At 41.3% G+C, this 14,720-nt stretch overlaps 1 protein-coding gene across 3 annotated transcripts in view; it reads right to left on the bottom strand.

Moving 5' to 3' along the window:
* The window catches only part of NPTN (neuroplastin), a 56,891-nt gene that overhangs the window by 22,669 nt on the left and 19,502 nt on the right, over nt 1-14,720 (bottom strand). For all 3 annotated transcript variants that reach the window (XM_076348556.1, XM_076348554.1, XM_076348555.1), the window contains exons 2-3: nt 5,218-5,386; nt 726-820 (exon numbers count right to left, since the gene is read on the bottom strand). In XM_076348556.1, the coding sequence (XP_076204671.1) occupies nt 726-820; nt 5,218-5,386 (264 nt within the window). The remainder of the gene's footprint in view (nt 1-725; nt 821-5,217; nt 5,387-14,720) is intronic.

Genomic DNA, 14,720 nt, shown 5'->3' with positions numbered 1-14,720 from the left:
AGAAACACTCTTCTTTTGTTCAACAACTACAGTAGAACTTGGTGTAAGCCTTTCACATTTTGCAGTTTCCAGCCACGATTTTAGGGTCCTAAAGATGCCAGAAGACTACTAACATGCACAAGACAGAAAAAAAGGTGCATGACAGTAGAAAACCCCAATCTGGTACAGGGCATCTGTCCTAACGAGAACCCAGGCTTTCTCGGCAACTGAAATAGTCTCTGCAAACAAAAACCAGTTCCAAGCTGCCACACGCGAGATGCTGGTTCTTACTTTTTTCCTATTCAGAACAGACAAATTCAAAGTACACTGAATACATTCAGATGGCCTCATTTACTGTGAAGCAGGGAGGAAACGACAGCTGTCTTTGCATAAGCACAGACATATTCTACGGCAATCTTTATCCTGCTGGACAGGCATGCTCTCTTGCGATAGCCAGCTTTACCAGAGGAGTGCAGAAGCGTGTGCTAGAAGGTGTTTTAGTATCTCCTGTGTGGGCCACAAATGCAGTGGTCATATTCCCGTATCTGTGAGATCTTTCCCCTACGACTGCGTGCAAGACTTTCCCTTGAAATTATAACCACAGATTGGACACAGGCTCTGCATCATGAGGAAAGGCCTCTTGAGTTAGCTCTCTTGTACAGACACTGAGCGTGATGGCAGAGGCAGTGCAAGCACTTGACTTCCAGGGAGAGGAAACAAAACAAAACAAAAACAAAACAGAGTACCTCTCACTTCTATAGTGGCGTTGGCTATAGGAGAGTTTGAAAACACAAACACGCACAAGTATTCCCCTGACTCTTCTGCTCTGGGCTTCAAAATCCTGCAGACAGGGAGAGAACACATGAGCCGTGTTAAGTACTGTGTTAGCAACCAAAAATGAGCAGGCTAGGAATTTATTTTTTCCCCCCATACTTTAACCTTTTAACTGAATTTCATAGCTATTACTTGTTAATTCAAGGCATGTTGTGCAGACGTACCTACTTGAAATAAAGCATGTTGTTTGCCTAGAAAAAGGGTGAGCTCTAGTCTGGAAAGTCAGTACCAATTTAGCTGGAGAAGCTGCATTTAGTTTAAAAGCAAAGAAGGAGCCCGACACCTGTTAATTATGCACTACAGTTAGTTTGATGCAAGTCATCCTCAAGTCACTAGCCTATTAGGCAGATGTCACCTCCCACTGAGGGAGAAACATGATTTGTATGTACTATCTGCACTGAAAAAAATCATACATGTCCAATTGGAAAGCGACAGACTACAAATACAATCAAGGCTGACACTCATCTCAGGAGCTGTTTTCTTTTTTTCCATCACAGATATGAGACTGGTCCATTAATAGTTTTCTCTGATCCAGACTGGATGTGGAAAAACTGCAAAAGCTGGTCAACTCATGAAGAAAGACACCACACAGGAATCTGCTGCCACTTAAAATTAGGAAAGACTAATGCAATAACAACTAGTAGAGGGAAAAACAGATGGAAGCCAGCCAGAAGAAAATCAGAGCTGCAACAAATGCAAAAAAAAAAAAACAAAACAAACAAAACCAAGATGAATTTACACTTGAGATGGTGCTAACTTCCAAGTCCACCAGCTTTTGCTTTTGGATACAAGTTAAAAGCTCTACACATATGTTTTTTAGATATTGACCTACAAAAGACATCTTAGACTAGAGAAGCATATGACGATGTGACGCAGAATTTACATCTCCACACAGCACAGAATAAGGTAGAGTTCTCCCCATTCCTCCCTCCTTTTACTGAAAGGCTTCTTGGCTTCCTTCTTATTAATTTTTTTAAAACACATTAAGTAAATAGCATGCAGATGAACAGAAACCCCGCAGAAGAGCACTGCAATAAAATAATTACACATGGAAACTGCTTAGACACATGGAAAAAGCTGCTCTGTTTAACACAATACTTTGACTCAAGTCTTGACTATGTTTACAGCACTTACTTTCCAGAGTTGCCGGTGAAAGTCTGAAGTTAGTTATAAAGTTAATATGTCTTTCAGATAAACGATAACATACCCACTTTTCGCAGAGTTAAAATTAAAGAACGATTGATCTTTGGTATCAAACATCAAAGCAATACCTGTGTTTAAACCGTAGGCAGGTGAAGTATCCTTCGGAAGTGCGCAACCCTGAACATTAGCGCCTGCCGACGCTGCTGGCAAAGGTGCAGTCCTCACCTAGCTGCAACGGGACAACTCCACCCAGCTGCTTCCATTACTAAGCTATCCCAAGACTCTGCAATAGTGAGGGAAAGCAGAGAGTACCTGGCTTTCTCTAATGGCATTTAGGACCTCAATAGTTAAATAATCATACTCTGACCACTGCTTTTTATTCACTATAGTCGACGCTTAAGCAGGGGGGGGACGGGGGGAGTAAGACATTGTATTCTGCCAGTTCTACATAAGCTTCTTTTTAAAGCGTGAAACTATGGCAGCCTCTACTACAGTATTGTTACCATAAATCATTACAGCAAGTGTAAGCTGATACGGCTGCAAAGTTTTATAGACAAACAAGCACCTGAAACAAGTTTGCTTAGCCAACAACTTCCCTCAGTCCTGTGGTTTTAGGAAGACCCCAGCTTTTCGTTGATGTAGACTTCTCAGCAGATACAAAAACACCCAAAAAACCATTTTCTTCAGTTTAGCTCAGTAACCTGCTACTACCTGAATTAACTGATGAGGAATTTGGAAAGAAATCACTACTTTTCTCCTCCACGCTACGAATGTAGACTAGGGGATAGGTCTCCAGAATGAAAGCGCAGGATGGCCAGAACCATTTCCAGGCATTTTCTGCTTGTAGAAGAATACACTACAAATAATTCTTGCTCATTTTTAATTAAAATGGTGAACTAAAAAGCTATACTTAACTCTGAGCTTTCCAACTACAGCTGCCTTCCAGCAAGGACAGCTACATCAAGTTTGAATGAAGAATTAGGAAAGATGTGTTTAATTTCTAATGTTGTATGAAGCAGGGTTTTTAAGGTACATAGTTTAACTTACAAATTCTGAAGCTTTCTGAATGGTAAACAACACTGAACTTCAACGAACTAACTGTTTCATAGCAAAACAACACATCTTAATGACTGACACGCCAAGAACCTGAAACATTTTTATTTTTTAAGGAAAATAAGTAGAATGCAGAAGACTATCATGTAAAAAAATGCTGAAGTTAAATAACCTCTTTTAACTACGGCTATGGTGACATTGCTTGCATGAATTTGGTATTTCTGGATTAAAAAAAAAAGTAACCAAATCAAGCTAGAAGTTAACAAACCGATCAAATGCAATGTGACCACATGCAACAAAGAAATGCCACAGAAAGCCTGTAACCACAATATACAACAAAGCAGCTTATAAATGAGCAGGAATTTGAGGTCTACATCGCAAATGCGAATTTTCCTAAATTCTCAAGCTGTCCTGTGATTGCAGCATGCTCTACCAACCCTTCATTCACTGGGAACAAAGTGACTGTCTTACAGTCTGCCCACCTTACTTCTTCCTTCTCCAGAACGTTAAAACTGAAAGCAAGTTTAATTCTTCCTTTACTGCGGAAGTTGAAAGGAAAAATCCACCCCTAGTTTGGAACAGATTATAGAGAAGTCAGCCTTGATACTTAGTTTCCTGAATAATAATGTGCCATTTTTAGTAATCTTGATGCAACGTACCTTTTGTACCACTCACGCTGGTGCTTTTGGACAAGACTGCTCATCAAGTTAATTGCTAGATAAGAAAGCAGAGCCTTTAAAACTCAGACCCAGTGTTAAACATTGTACTGAGGAAATAACAGGACGTAATTATGGAACTAAATGAGACTTTTTTTAACTGCAAAACTGAACAGATAATGCAAAGTGAGCTAAAGTGGAAAACAAAAGGAAAAACTTGAACGCATCTTTATCAGAATCAAACACAACTTCCATAATCCTGTGGATGAAAACATGCTTTGCTAAAGCAATGACAACCTTGAATATTTCTTAATCCTCTGCCAGTAAGCAACGTTAGTGTGGTAAAGAGCCCACAGTACTCTGCTGAAGACAGAAAAAAGCCAGTTGAGTGTGTAGGCATGTTTCCTTGCTTTAGTGCAGAGACAAGGCACAGTAAACCAGATGCATTATAATACAGTGGGCCTTGCCCAGACACAACCACTTCTTTCTGACATAACAGCTGAGTAAGAGGGTCAGAAGTGATCTGATGTCTCCAGAGAGTTATGTTACCACCAGTGGTTAAGACATTCCTTAAGTGATCTTCATCTTCGCTTAACACTGAACAGAAAGTTGTATTTGCTATCCACGCTGACATCGAGAGAAGAAAATTGGAGGGGGGGAGGAGAAACAGGCAAGAAAATTACACGTACAAAACAGATCTCTGATGGCATCACTGAGCAAGCTTCATATGCTCTCATCAACTCCATGGCAAGAAAGCCCCATTTCAGGAATACAGAAACCCTCAAAGGATTTCTGCTCGATGCAAGCTACAGTGAAATGAAAGAGGTGGCTGTACGCATTCTGTTCTCCTTCACACCCTTAGATGGAAGGTAGAAACAAAGCCAGAGCATGTGCACGTGGAACAGATTAATGCTGAAAATGTGGATGTACCGACAAATAAAAAGCACAAGTGATACAGCCATATTGGTTTAATCAAGATTTGCTATCATTTCATAGTAGCGGTCTGACAACTCATCAGTGACAACTCAAGACAATGCCGTCTTTCATCTCCCAAGGCCAGAAAATTACTAGAACAGCTGATTTCAGCAGTGATTTATGTGCTGCATTTCCCTGCACGATAAAAATGCACAGCTGCAGATCCGTCTTTATGTAGACATAAGCAAGACAGAGACTGCACAATATACTCAGAGGAAAAGAAAACTAGACTGTGTGTCTGTGCCTATGTCCACACATCACGTATACTCTAGAGAAGAACTAAATGTGTTCAGATTGAAAAGAGAAGTTTACTGTATGTTTTTGTTGACATTATGTTTACATGAGCTAGTTGGGACAGCTATAGACAACAATTTTTCCAGAATCATTCTTCTAACGCTATTCACAGACATACTTTTTGTGGAGCCTCTAATGCAGATCAACTCAATTTGTCTGACTGCTGTGAAGCTGAACCAGGGACCTTGGAGTCCCAACATCCCACCGTCTAATTCCAAAGCCGTATGTCTACCAGGTTTGTCATTCTCCAGTGTAACGTGAAAGTTATTCCAAAGAGACTTACTTGTATTCTGTAGTGTTTGAAGATTTTCTAGTGCCAGGGATCTCCTCTCCGTTCTTCACCCAGTAACTGGCAGAAAGGGGGCTGGGACTTGTGGTGAGGTTACACTGCAATGTGATGGCCGGACCATACAGATGAATGACTACATCCTCGCTGGCGTTGATCCTGGGCTCTGAAACAAAGGACACATTAAATAGCAACAAACCTTCACACCTTCACTGGCAACTGTGCCACACTAGTCTAAAATTCAAAGGGGAATCGGGAAGGGAAAAAGACTACACAAGGAATGTCACTGCACTAATTTGGGAGACATCAAGAAAGTCACAACAAAACAGCTGACTACTAGTGAAGGCAACACCTTATGGATCAGCACCCCTATAAGGAAAAGAGATTTATTTTAGATTGTTTATTTTAATATTTAACATCACTACTGACCATAACATGGGAAAACGCTTGTCCTATGACTATACATAAGAGATCAGCTGGTCCTTTGGAAGCAACTTCTTTCTGGCTATTAATTGGTTCCTCTGCTTTGAGGTTTAAAACAAACCTATTTTCTATCTAGAATAGCCCTCAAAGTTAGACAGTCTTCTGAATAATATTTCCGGACTTCCCCCTGCAAAAAGACTAACGTCTACCTAAGGAAAATACCTTGCGCACACAAGATATTTCAAGTAGCACAACTTTCCTGATGTCTGAAATTCGAGCAAGCAGCCAGTGTGAATAAGGCACAAGTCTGATGAAGAATGGCTGAAAGCAGCCCTTAATGCTTAACAATAAAAAGTAAGAATATATACCTTGTTAAAATTTGAGTCAGGAACTATTTCGTTTCTGAAGTAACCTTAAACATAAACATTTATGAAAAAAAAAAAAGTGAGCCTTATTGCATAAACAGACCACAAGAGTTACATACTCTGCTGGTTGCATTAGGAACTGAACCCAGGCTGTTTCACATTACAATCTTACCTGGTAACATCAAATTCACATTTTTTTTTAGGGGAAAGCCTTCCAGAAGTGATAAGATTAGTATGAGGGCACTGTCCCTACATTTAATAACCACATTTTCTTAAGATTGTGCAGATGGCCATTACTCTCTAACAAATAAGGCTGATGAATTTTAAGAATAGTCAGAGACAAGTTTCTTCCCAAACTCGGAAAAAAGACCTTTCTGTGGAAGGTCTCATGGCTTACAGCTGGTTTCAAGTATTCTGTAAAAAAAAAAAACCCCACCTTGAACACAGGATGACAGAGCTTAAAGGAAATTTAAGAATTCTTGCTATTAGTCTTCTAAAAATATCTAGATTTAGTACTGGCTATAGTTTCAGCTCGAACTAAAGGCCGCTGCTGTAGCAGTCTTTACCATGTAAAAGCTACCGTGTCCTCTGTCTTTGATGTATTCCCTTACTTTAAAGGGTGAAATCAATTCCAAAGAGGTAGCTGTTGCCAGCCGCTCATTTCACTGACCACGCTCCTGCAGTGCCAACCTCTCTGAACGCAAGGGCTGCCTCCTCTGCATTCTGGTTGGCAGCAAAGTGCAGGAAGGTGAGGACGTCGGTCAGTAATGAACATCTCTGTGATTTTTGCAAGTCAGCAAACGATTTTTAATCTTGTAAATTGTTATGCCTTATGGTAACATATTTGGAATACAAATTGAGTCATACCCATGCAGTCTTTTGGATATTCATCTGCAAAGCACTTGGAAAACAAATTATGAAATAGAACGAGGGAAAGCAGAAAATACCAGTACTGTCAGAAACATTGCATTTTTCATCACATAAAACATTCATCTATCCAATAGTACAGTACTTAGATTATTGCCCAGAGAGGCAGGGAGAAAAAATATCTACCTACTAATAACCTGACAAAGCCACTCAACTCCTATATATCCTTACCCCCTTTCTTCAGCAGGCTGGCTACATAGCTTCTTTTGACAGCTATTTAAAACTAGGACTATCATTTAATGGCAGAAAAAGTGGCAGGTACTGTAGCAATGGAGGGTTTTTTGACACTCCTCTTGGATGCTTTGCTATTACCACACATTTTCAACTGTGTTTCTGCCTCACTGTTCCCATGCTGGGAATTTTAACCATGCAGGGATCTGTTTGGGTCCTATGGGGCACAAAATTATTTTGTTAAAGCCATACCATTACGGGACTGCCCTGTATGCTTTTCCATCCCCCACAAAAAGCTTGTGTGCATTCTCAGAAAAATACTAACAGAGCTCTGGAAATATTTTTAGCAATGTGTTTGAAATAGCAATTCAGTGTCAGAACATTTATCTAAAGAAATCAACTTTTGCTCGAATTCCCTGATCATACTGGGTTTTGTTTTAAACGTTTTTCTTTGATGATGAAAGCAGCGTCTTCAAGTCTGTAGCCTGCAAAATAAATGCAGTGTTTTCCTTTTAGGAGGATGCTGGCAGGACAGGCTTCAGGCCGCTGTAACAGAGACTGCAACGCATCTAATGAGCGCTGTTATAATAGATGCTGATGCTGTCTGTGCTGTGCCAAGATGCAACCTAAAGCGGTGATCAGCCGGCAGCGATCCTGGAAATGGAAAGCATACATGCTGCCATCAAAAAGCATTACACAAATCCCAGCAACAGGAAAGTCACCAGAAAATCTGAATCTAGTCCCTACAGAAACCAGAAAGTTAAAAGACTTAATCCAGAAGGGTTTTGACAGTGGTAATCTTCTGGCTTTCATATTCTGTTGATAATGGACTCTTCAACCTCTAACATTGATGAACCAGAACACATGAAGAAAAACCTGCCTGGAACTCCAATGACTACTTCTGCTAATTCACACCTCTTCTTACCTACGTCTCTGCTAAGCTTGAGATGTCCAGAAAACATTTACAGCTGTCTCAAGCTTGCTTTGCTGGAGTTTGCTGGGGCCTTTTGTGTCCAACTTGCAAATTTTTGAAGTTTTAGGATTAAAAAAAAAAAAAAAAAAAAAAGGCAACTGGAAGCAACTGCAGTCTCATTTACATCTCTTACCTGCATTTATGGTACTTTAATTTGTTTATTTAAAAAAAAAAAGCTATCGGGCAGTCCTAGCCTGATTTAATTCTAGAAGACAAACTGCAAATGGAATACTACTGGGACAGCAACATCCACAGAAGGCTGTCCACTTGAAAGAGCAAGATGCTGAAGAGTCTTTTTACACACCACTTAAACTGCCCATTTTATGTAGGATCAGGTTTTTAAGTAAAAAAAAAAAAGATACATCCATAATTGAAGTTCTTTATCCAAACTAGGAATGAGATAGAAGCTAGACGCTAGTTCTTGGGTGCTAACTTTTAAAAATCAAGTCGCACTTGATCTCTTTGCATTCAAGTTCTGGTATTTGAGACAAGCTGTGATTTAAAGGACAGTGAAAAGAGGTTGTGCTCTTTTGATACATTTGATGTTCCCTTTCAGTGATGCTGATGTCAAATAAGGCCAGAAGCAAAACGGCCACCATCAGCTGGAAACTCCGACACCATTTAGTCAGGAAACTCTCATTTCAAAGACAAACTGCGTTCACACACACAATGCAGCATCTGAGACATTTTGGGCAGCTTCAGATAAGATGGTCCCCATCTTCCAAGGACGGCTTGGAAACCTGCTTCACCCCTTATCTCCGATTCCAGAATGGCCACGCAGCAGTTTGATGTCGAAGTGGTCTGTTTCCCAAGCAGTAGCTGGTCAGATCTCTTAACATACACAATATTACAGAGTAAAGGCATTAAAGTATTCTGTTCAACACTTCCCCCCTTATGAATAAAACACAAGAGCAGAAGAATTATCCCGGGCACAAGGCACTTAGCAATGAAGTCACGATACACACTCCAGAATTAGTAGCACCAGATGCAACAAGACGATGTTAACTGGGGAGGAAGACGCAAGGTTAAACTTCAACGCCTAGAGCAGGAGAGAGGAAAAACCCACTTTCCATATGGAGACGTCTTCACAGTAATTCATTCCCAAATGGTGACTTTTCATATGAAAAGGATTTTCTCCCTCAGTAGGTTACTAAAGCTGACTAGACACAGAGGGGAGCACAGGACCACCACAGACTTGCCACACTCAAGAAAAACTAAAGGGCTTAACAGGGGCAGTGGGAATTTCCAGGAGATATTACTTCCGACAAGACGAACTTTTAGCTTTGTCTTAAGGTAGTATTATTTCCTAAAATTACATGGCTTTTGCTGTTGTAGGTCATGCAAGCAACCTACTGACCTGAGTCCTTTGGGACTTCAAAGGACAAAGGAGGGATCAGGCATTAGGACTGAAAGCCGAGGAGCAGGTTTGAGCTGAACGACCCAATGCCACTTAAATTTTCAAGTCAATCCACATCATTGGGTTCACTGTCTATTTTTCCACATATATCAATGTTGTTTCCATTTTCCAGACGGAAGGTCTCTGATCCAGCAGTGCCGACTGCAGCACCATGCTTTAGGGAGAGTTTTGGGTGGTTTTTTGTTTGGGGTTTTTTTGTTGTTTGTTTGGTTTTTGTTTGGGTTTTTTTAATTTTTTTTTAAGGTATCCAAAAACATAACTGAGACAATTACAGAGTTTGACATTTTTGTACCCAACAAAACTCAAAGTGGTACATAAAAGGTTTATTTATGCACAGAGCACAATAGCAAGACAACACCTACGCTCTACTCTTTGCCACCCTAGGGCATTGAGAAATCACCGAGAAAGCAAGTTTCTCCTGTACCTCTGGGCAGCAGATTCATGTTGCAGATTTAATTCACTCTACCTATAACTCATTAGACATTTGCTTCATCTTGTTCGCAAATGCAAGAGGTTTGCATATTACACAAAATGAAACGGGGTTCTTCTCTACTGACTCTGATGATATAAATTTCCAAACTCATCTGGGACTGCTTTAACAGTGAGCTGAACGCAGAAAAGTCTTGTAACAATAGAGAACAAAAAGCAGTTCTGGGTCAACCATATTCTCTGCTTTTGAAAGCTTTGCTGCTGCCAAAAGTTGCATTCTCAGATGAAAGTCATTTAGCTAAAGTTATTAGTCCAACACTGGGGGAGGATATTCCCCCCCTTCCTTTCATAGGCTGGATTAAGAATAGCTGCATCAGTTCAGTGCTGCTGCATCAGAAAACTCATTAGGAACACGCTGCTGTTCAGAAAGGAAAAGAAACACCACGACTTCATGGAAAAATCTAAACATTAAAGGTCACACGTAACCGAAAGGGAAGGATTTGTACAGAAGCATATATGCAACCAAAACCATGTGAGAAAGCATTCAGAGACATTCCAAGAGAACAGAAGAAATAAAAATAAAACGGTCAGACCTGGGAAGAACACAGAAATCAAACATAAAGGCACTCATGGAGAAGCCAGCATTAGGGTGGCTGGAAACCTACTACAAAATTAAAGGGGGTAGGGAAGAAACAAATTCAACACTGGGCTTGTTTTCACACAGAAGCTATAAAATAGATCCATAGATTTTCCCAAGTCCTTTGATCCTAAGGAGAAGAGACACAGATGGCAGACAATGTCAGCGTGACAGGCGGAGGAGCAGTCTTGGGTTCAAAACAACAGGAGAAGGTAGGAGAGGGTTTTATCGGGGTACAGGGAGGGTAAGGGTCACTAGACTGCCTCTAGATACTACAGTACCACTACTGCAGGGTGCTGGACTCACTCTGAAGGACGCTTATAGTAGCCTGGGCTCGAATCCACGTTATGGAGGGATTTTGCCTCAAGTCATTCCTCCTGGGATCGTTGCTGGCCCTGCACTCGTAAGTCCCAGAGTCTTCCAAGGTAAGGCGGGTTATTCTCAGCACACTCACCCCATTCGCCCCGTAGGCAGTGTTAATGGTGACACGGCGCTTCCGAGCGCCATCCCACAGCTGTTTGAAAGACTCAGCCCGGTTGACTTCAGCATACCACCACTGGATCTCTGGAGTGGGGTTCCCAACCACATCACAGTACAGTTCAAAGGCGTCCCCCGTGAGTTTAGTTTCTGACATGGGCGACTTGACAAACCCAGCTAGAGGGAGGGGCAGCAGAAACGCAGTGACAGAGCAGCAGAAAACAAAAGATCTTATAAAGAACAAAGCAATGAGGTGCAGAAAACAAAGAGTTAGATAAGACATTAGCATCTACAATAACACAACTTTCATAGAAAAAGCACAACACGGAGCACTTGTGGATGGATGTCGATAGTTTGAGAGCAGTGCACTCCCACTCGGAGTATTCACGGGAGGCACAGCTTCAGGGCACCAAGTGCTTATCCTCGCCACTCCGGGGGATCCAACCATGGCAGCTGTACTTGGGAAGCCACAGGCTGCAACGCACACCAGCTAGGAGGTACCTCCAAGCCACAGAGCAGACTGATGGGTTTTCAAGCCTTTTTCAGTTGCGTGGACCTTGTAATTGCCAAGTGTTAAGTGTTCACGGCCAGATGTCTTTTCTCTGAAGAGTTTTCTTGCTTTAAATGACCTATCTACAGGGGGGGAAAAAAAAGGGTAAACCCCTAACCTTCTGCCCTATGCAGCTCGCAATTGTGAACTCTGCTTTGACCTTTTCTTCAATCTATTTAGGACTTCCGAGGCAGGGAATTCTCCAAGCTACAAGTGACCTACTTTCCCGAAGTAGCTGGATCACCACAGCTCCAGGAATCTCACAACCTTCTAAGGTAAAGGGAATTTCAGTGGTATATACACACACAGGCCAAGAGACTGTGTTGTTAGTTAGGAAATGGACAGCATCAAAGGTGCTTCAACAGGCCACACGATTTTTGCCTTCTGAAACGAGATGCCGTGCTGACATTCGCGATCAGGCCAAAATATCCTTATTATGGCATGAAATCCTTCAATACTTACCAGCTTCAGAGCTGTGTAAGAGCACAGACACACTAAGTTGTCCTTCAATCCTATTTTCAAAGGTATGTATTGAAAACAGTGTTGCCTTAAAGCTAGTCTCTTCCCCCACCAGGCCCCCCCCTAATATGAAAAGATTAGAATACAGCTGGCCAGACAGATTATGCAGCAAAACCCGTCATATTGCTATGTTCCCTGGGCAGCAGGACTTCTCATCAGCAAGCAGAGTTAGAGTGCCACACAGCTGATAAAACTCAGACTGTTTCATCCCTCTCCTCAAATTCACAGCTTATTTTCAGGAAGAGGACTGAAAGACAATTCAACAGATTTCAGAAGAGGGAAAGGTGGACTTACAGCCCTAGTAAAATTTCTGATGCACGCTCATTAAATAGCATTCCCCCTGCCCATCGTTTGGCCACACTCATGAAACAGTGAAACAAACAGTTGTACATTGACAGACAAGTACACGGGAAGTTTGCACTATAGATGCATCTCAAAAGAATCATTTGGACAAGAAAACAAGGCTGAGAGTCTCTGGAGCACAGGCAGAAACTGTCCCTTGCCAGCACAGTCCTGTTTGAAGAGCAACTGTGCAGTAGCTGCAAATAACAGCTACAAATACAAACACTCAAAAATAAAAAATATTAACCTCAGAAATTGTTTCAATTATAAAGTCATTTGACAAAGATTCTCCAGCCTTGTATTCCAGCACTAAAGAAGGCGAGCTGTACGCTCAGTAGAAATACCACAGCAAATAATCCATTGCTGCAGGGAGAGAGAGGAAAAGCTATTGCACTAGAAGTGCCCTAATCACTAGCAGTTATAAACCGCACTAAGACCACCATTGCCGTTTCTTGAGGTTAACAAGGATCACACTGTTTTCACACTGCTCCTTGAGGTAACACAGGAGACGGGGTTACGAGCTTGCTCGGCTGGACCGTCCACATTTCAAGGGATGCTGAGCGAGGAAGACTGTATTCCCATAGAGGCATACATCAAACAGCGAGACCGGCATCTACCTCAACGTGGTTTACTAGACACGAAAGGCTAAAGCAGTAGCATATGGCATAGGCTAGCTTCTTTCCAAATCTTAGTGGTTCTCTCTCCCATACTATAGCCTTTTTTTCCCCTACCTTCCGCCATAATATTGAAATGCCACTCACAGCCGAAGAGATGACAGTAGCTCAGGGAAGATGGCTCAGAAAGCGATCCCCCTTTCACAGGTTCCCAGTTTCCGCTAAACACTGATGCACAAAGATGATGAACTCCCCTGTTGTGAAATGCATCCCTGAAGTCAAAGGCCACAATTCAGTCCCACTTCTCCAGCTGTCCTGGCTACTAAGCAACCATTTCTGCAAGAAAGGCTTCTTACCTAGCCTTTGTGGCAGGGATGAAGGGGTGTAATTGCGTTTTTTAAAACAACTGTTAGTCGCACTGCTGCTGGGGCTACACAAGACACATATGTGGTATGAAAGAATACGTGGTATGAAAGAGTACTGCAAATCCTCTTATTAAAAGGAGTATCAGTAATTTGAATAAAACAAGCTGTCAAAAGCTTTCAGTTTTGAATCTGATTCTTCATTCGCTAAACTGTTAAAAAGTATTATAACTTTTGCACAGAGCCTAAAAGTAATTTAAAAAGATTAAACTGGACTTTTGACTGCATCAGAAGGTCTCTTTAGTAAATATTCTCTGGGTTTAAGTTTTAAACCCTACATTTCCATCAGTTTCAAATCCTCTTGAAAAACAATGTCTTAGATTATGATAAATTTCAATGCAACACTATCTTCATCTGAGTAACCATGTCATCAGCACAGATAACTCCATAATGATGGCAAAGAAAAACCACAAAGTGGATTTGGTGGCCCTCCCCGCCCCACCAAGAGATAAAAGTGCTCTTTAAAAAGGTATTGCAGGTTAGAATAAAATTCTGGAAGGACAAACGGGAATGAAGGTGGTAGAAAAGCCTCCATATGCAAATTAATAAAAACTTAGCATTACAAAGGACTGGCAGTGCTATTAAAAACTCTACACAAGAGTCTCGGATTAATGTTTTGCATTTTCAGTCGCTCAGAAACAGCAAAGGCAATACATCAAACGGCATCAGTAAGTTGAGGCGATGCTTCCAGCTACTGCGTATCTGCCAGAGGGCCATTTCCGATTAAGATATCCAGCCAGAAGCTACAAAAAGAGCTGAAATCTGCCAGTACCAAGCAGACATGTTTAAAGAAAAAAAAAAAAAGAAAAAAGGCTAAACATTACAGAGAAAGCTCCCTGTAACACAACAGGAGTCTGGAAACTTAAGTACTGCTTTTTGGCAATTGTCAGTGATTTCCATAATTGTTCAAAACCAAACAGAAAATGACACTATACAGATTTCATTGCTTACATAAGAGGTTTTCGGAGCCCAACAGTTTCCTTACTTGGTCTTCTCCAAGCACAGTGCTCACTGCTTTGTTATTACCACGTTCTGCACAATTCTAGAGACAGGAGCATCAAACGAACAAATACATACCAAAACACAGACAGATCGAGCCAAGAGGTCAAGGTTTTGTTAAAGTGATTATACTCTGTTTAAAACTGAAAACCTGCCCTTATTGTAATTTATAGCTGTCTTATTTCCAAGGTGTAAACTGTAGGAAGCACTGGTTGCCAAGAACGATTTTCAGCTT

Source organism: Aptenodytes patagonicus, chromosome 10 (assembly GCF_965638725.1).
Source record: "Aptenodytes patagonicus chromosome 10, bAptPat1.pri.cur, whole genome shotgun sequence".
NCBI lineage: Eukaryota > Metazoa > Chordata > Aves > Sphenisciformes > Spheniscidae > Aptenodytes > Aptenodytes patagonicus.
Note: the sequence above shows the minus strand (reverse complement) of the source record. Positions and strands in the feature narration are given on the sequence as shown.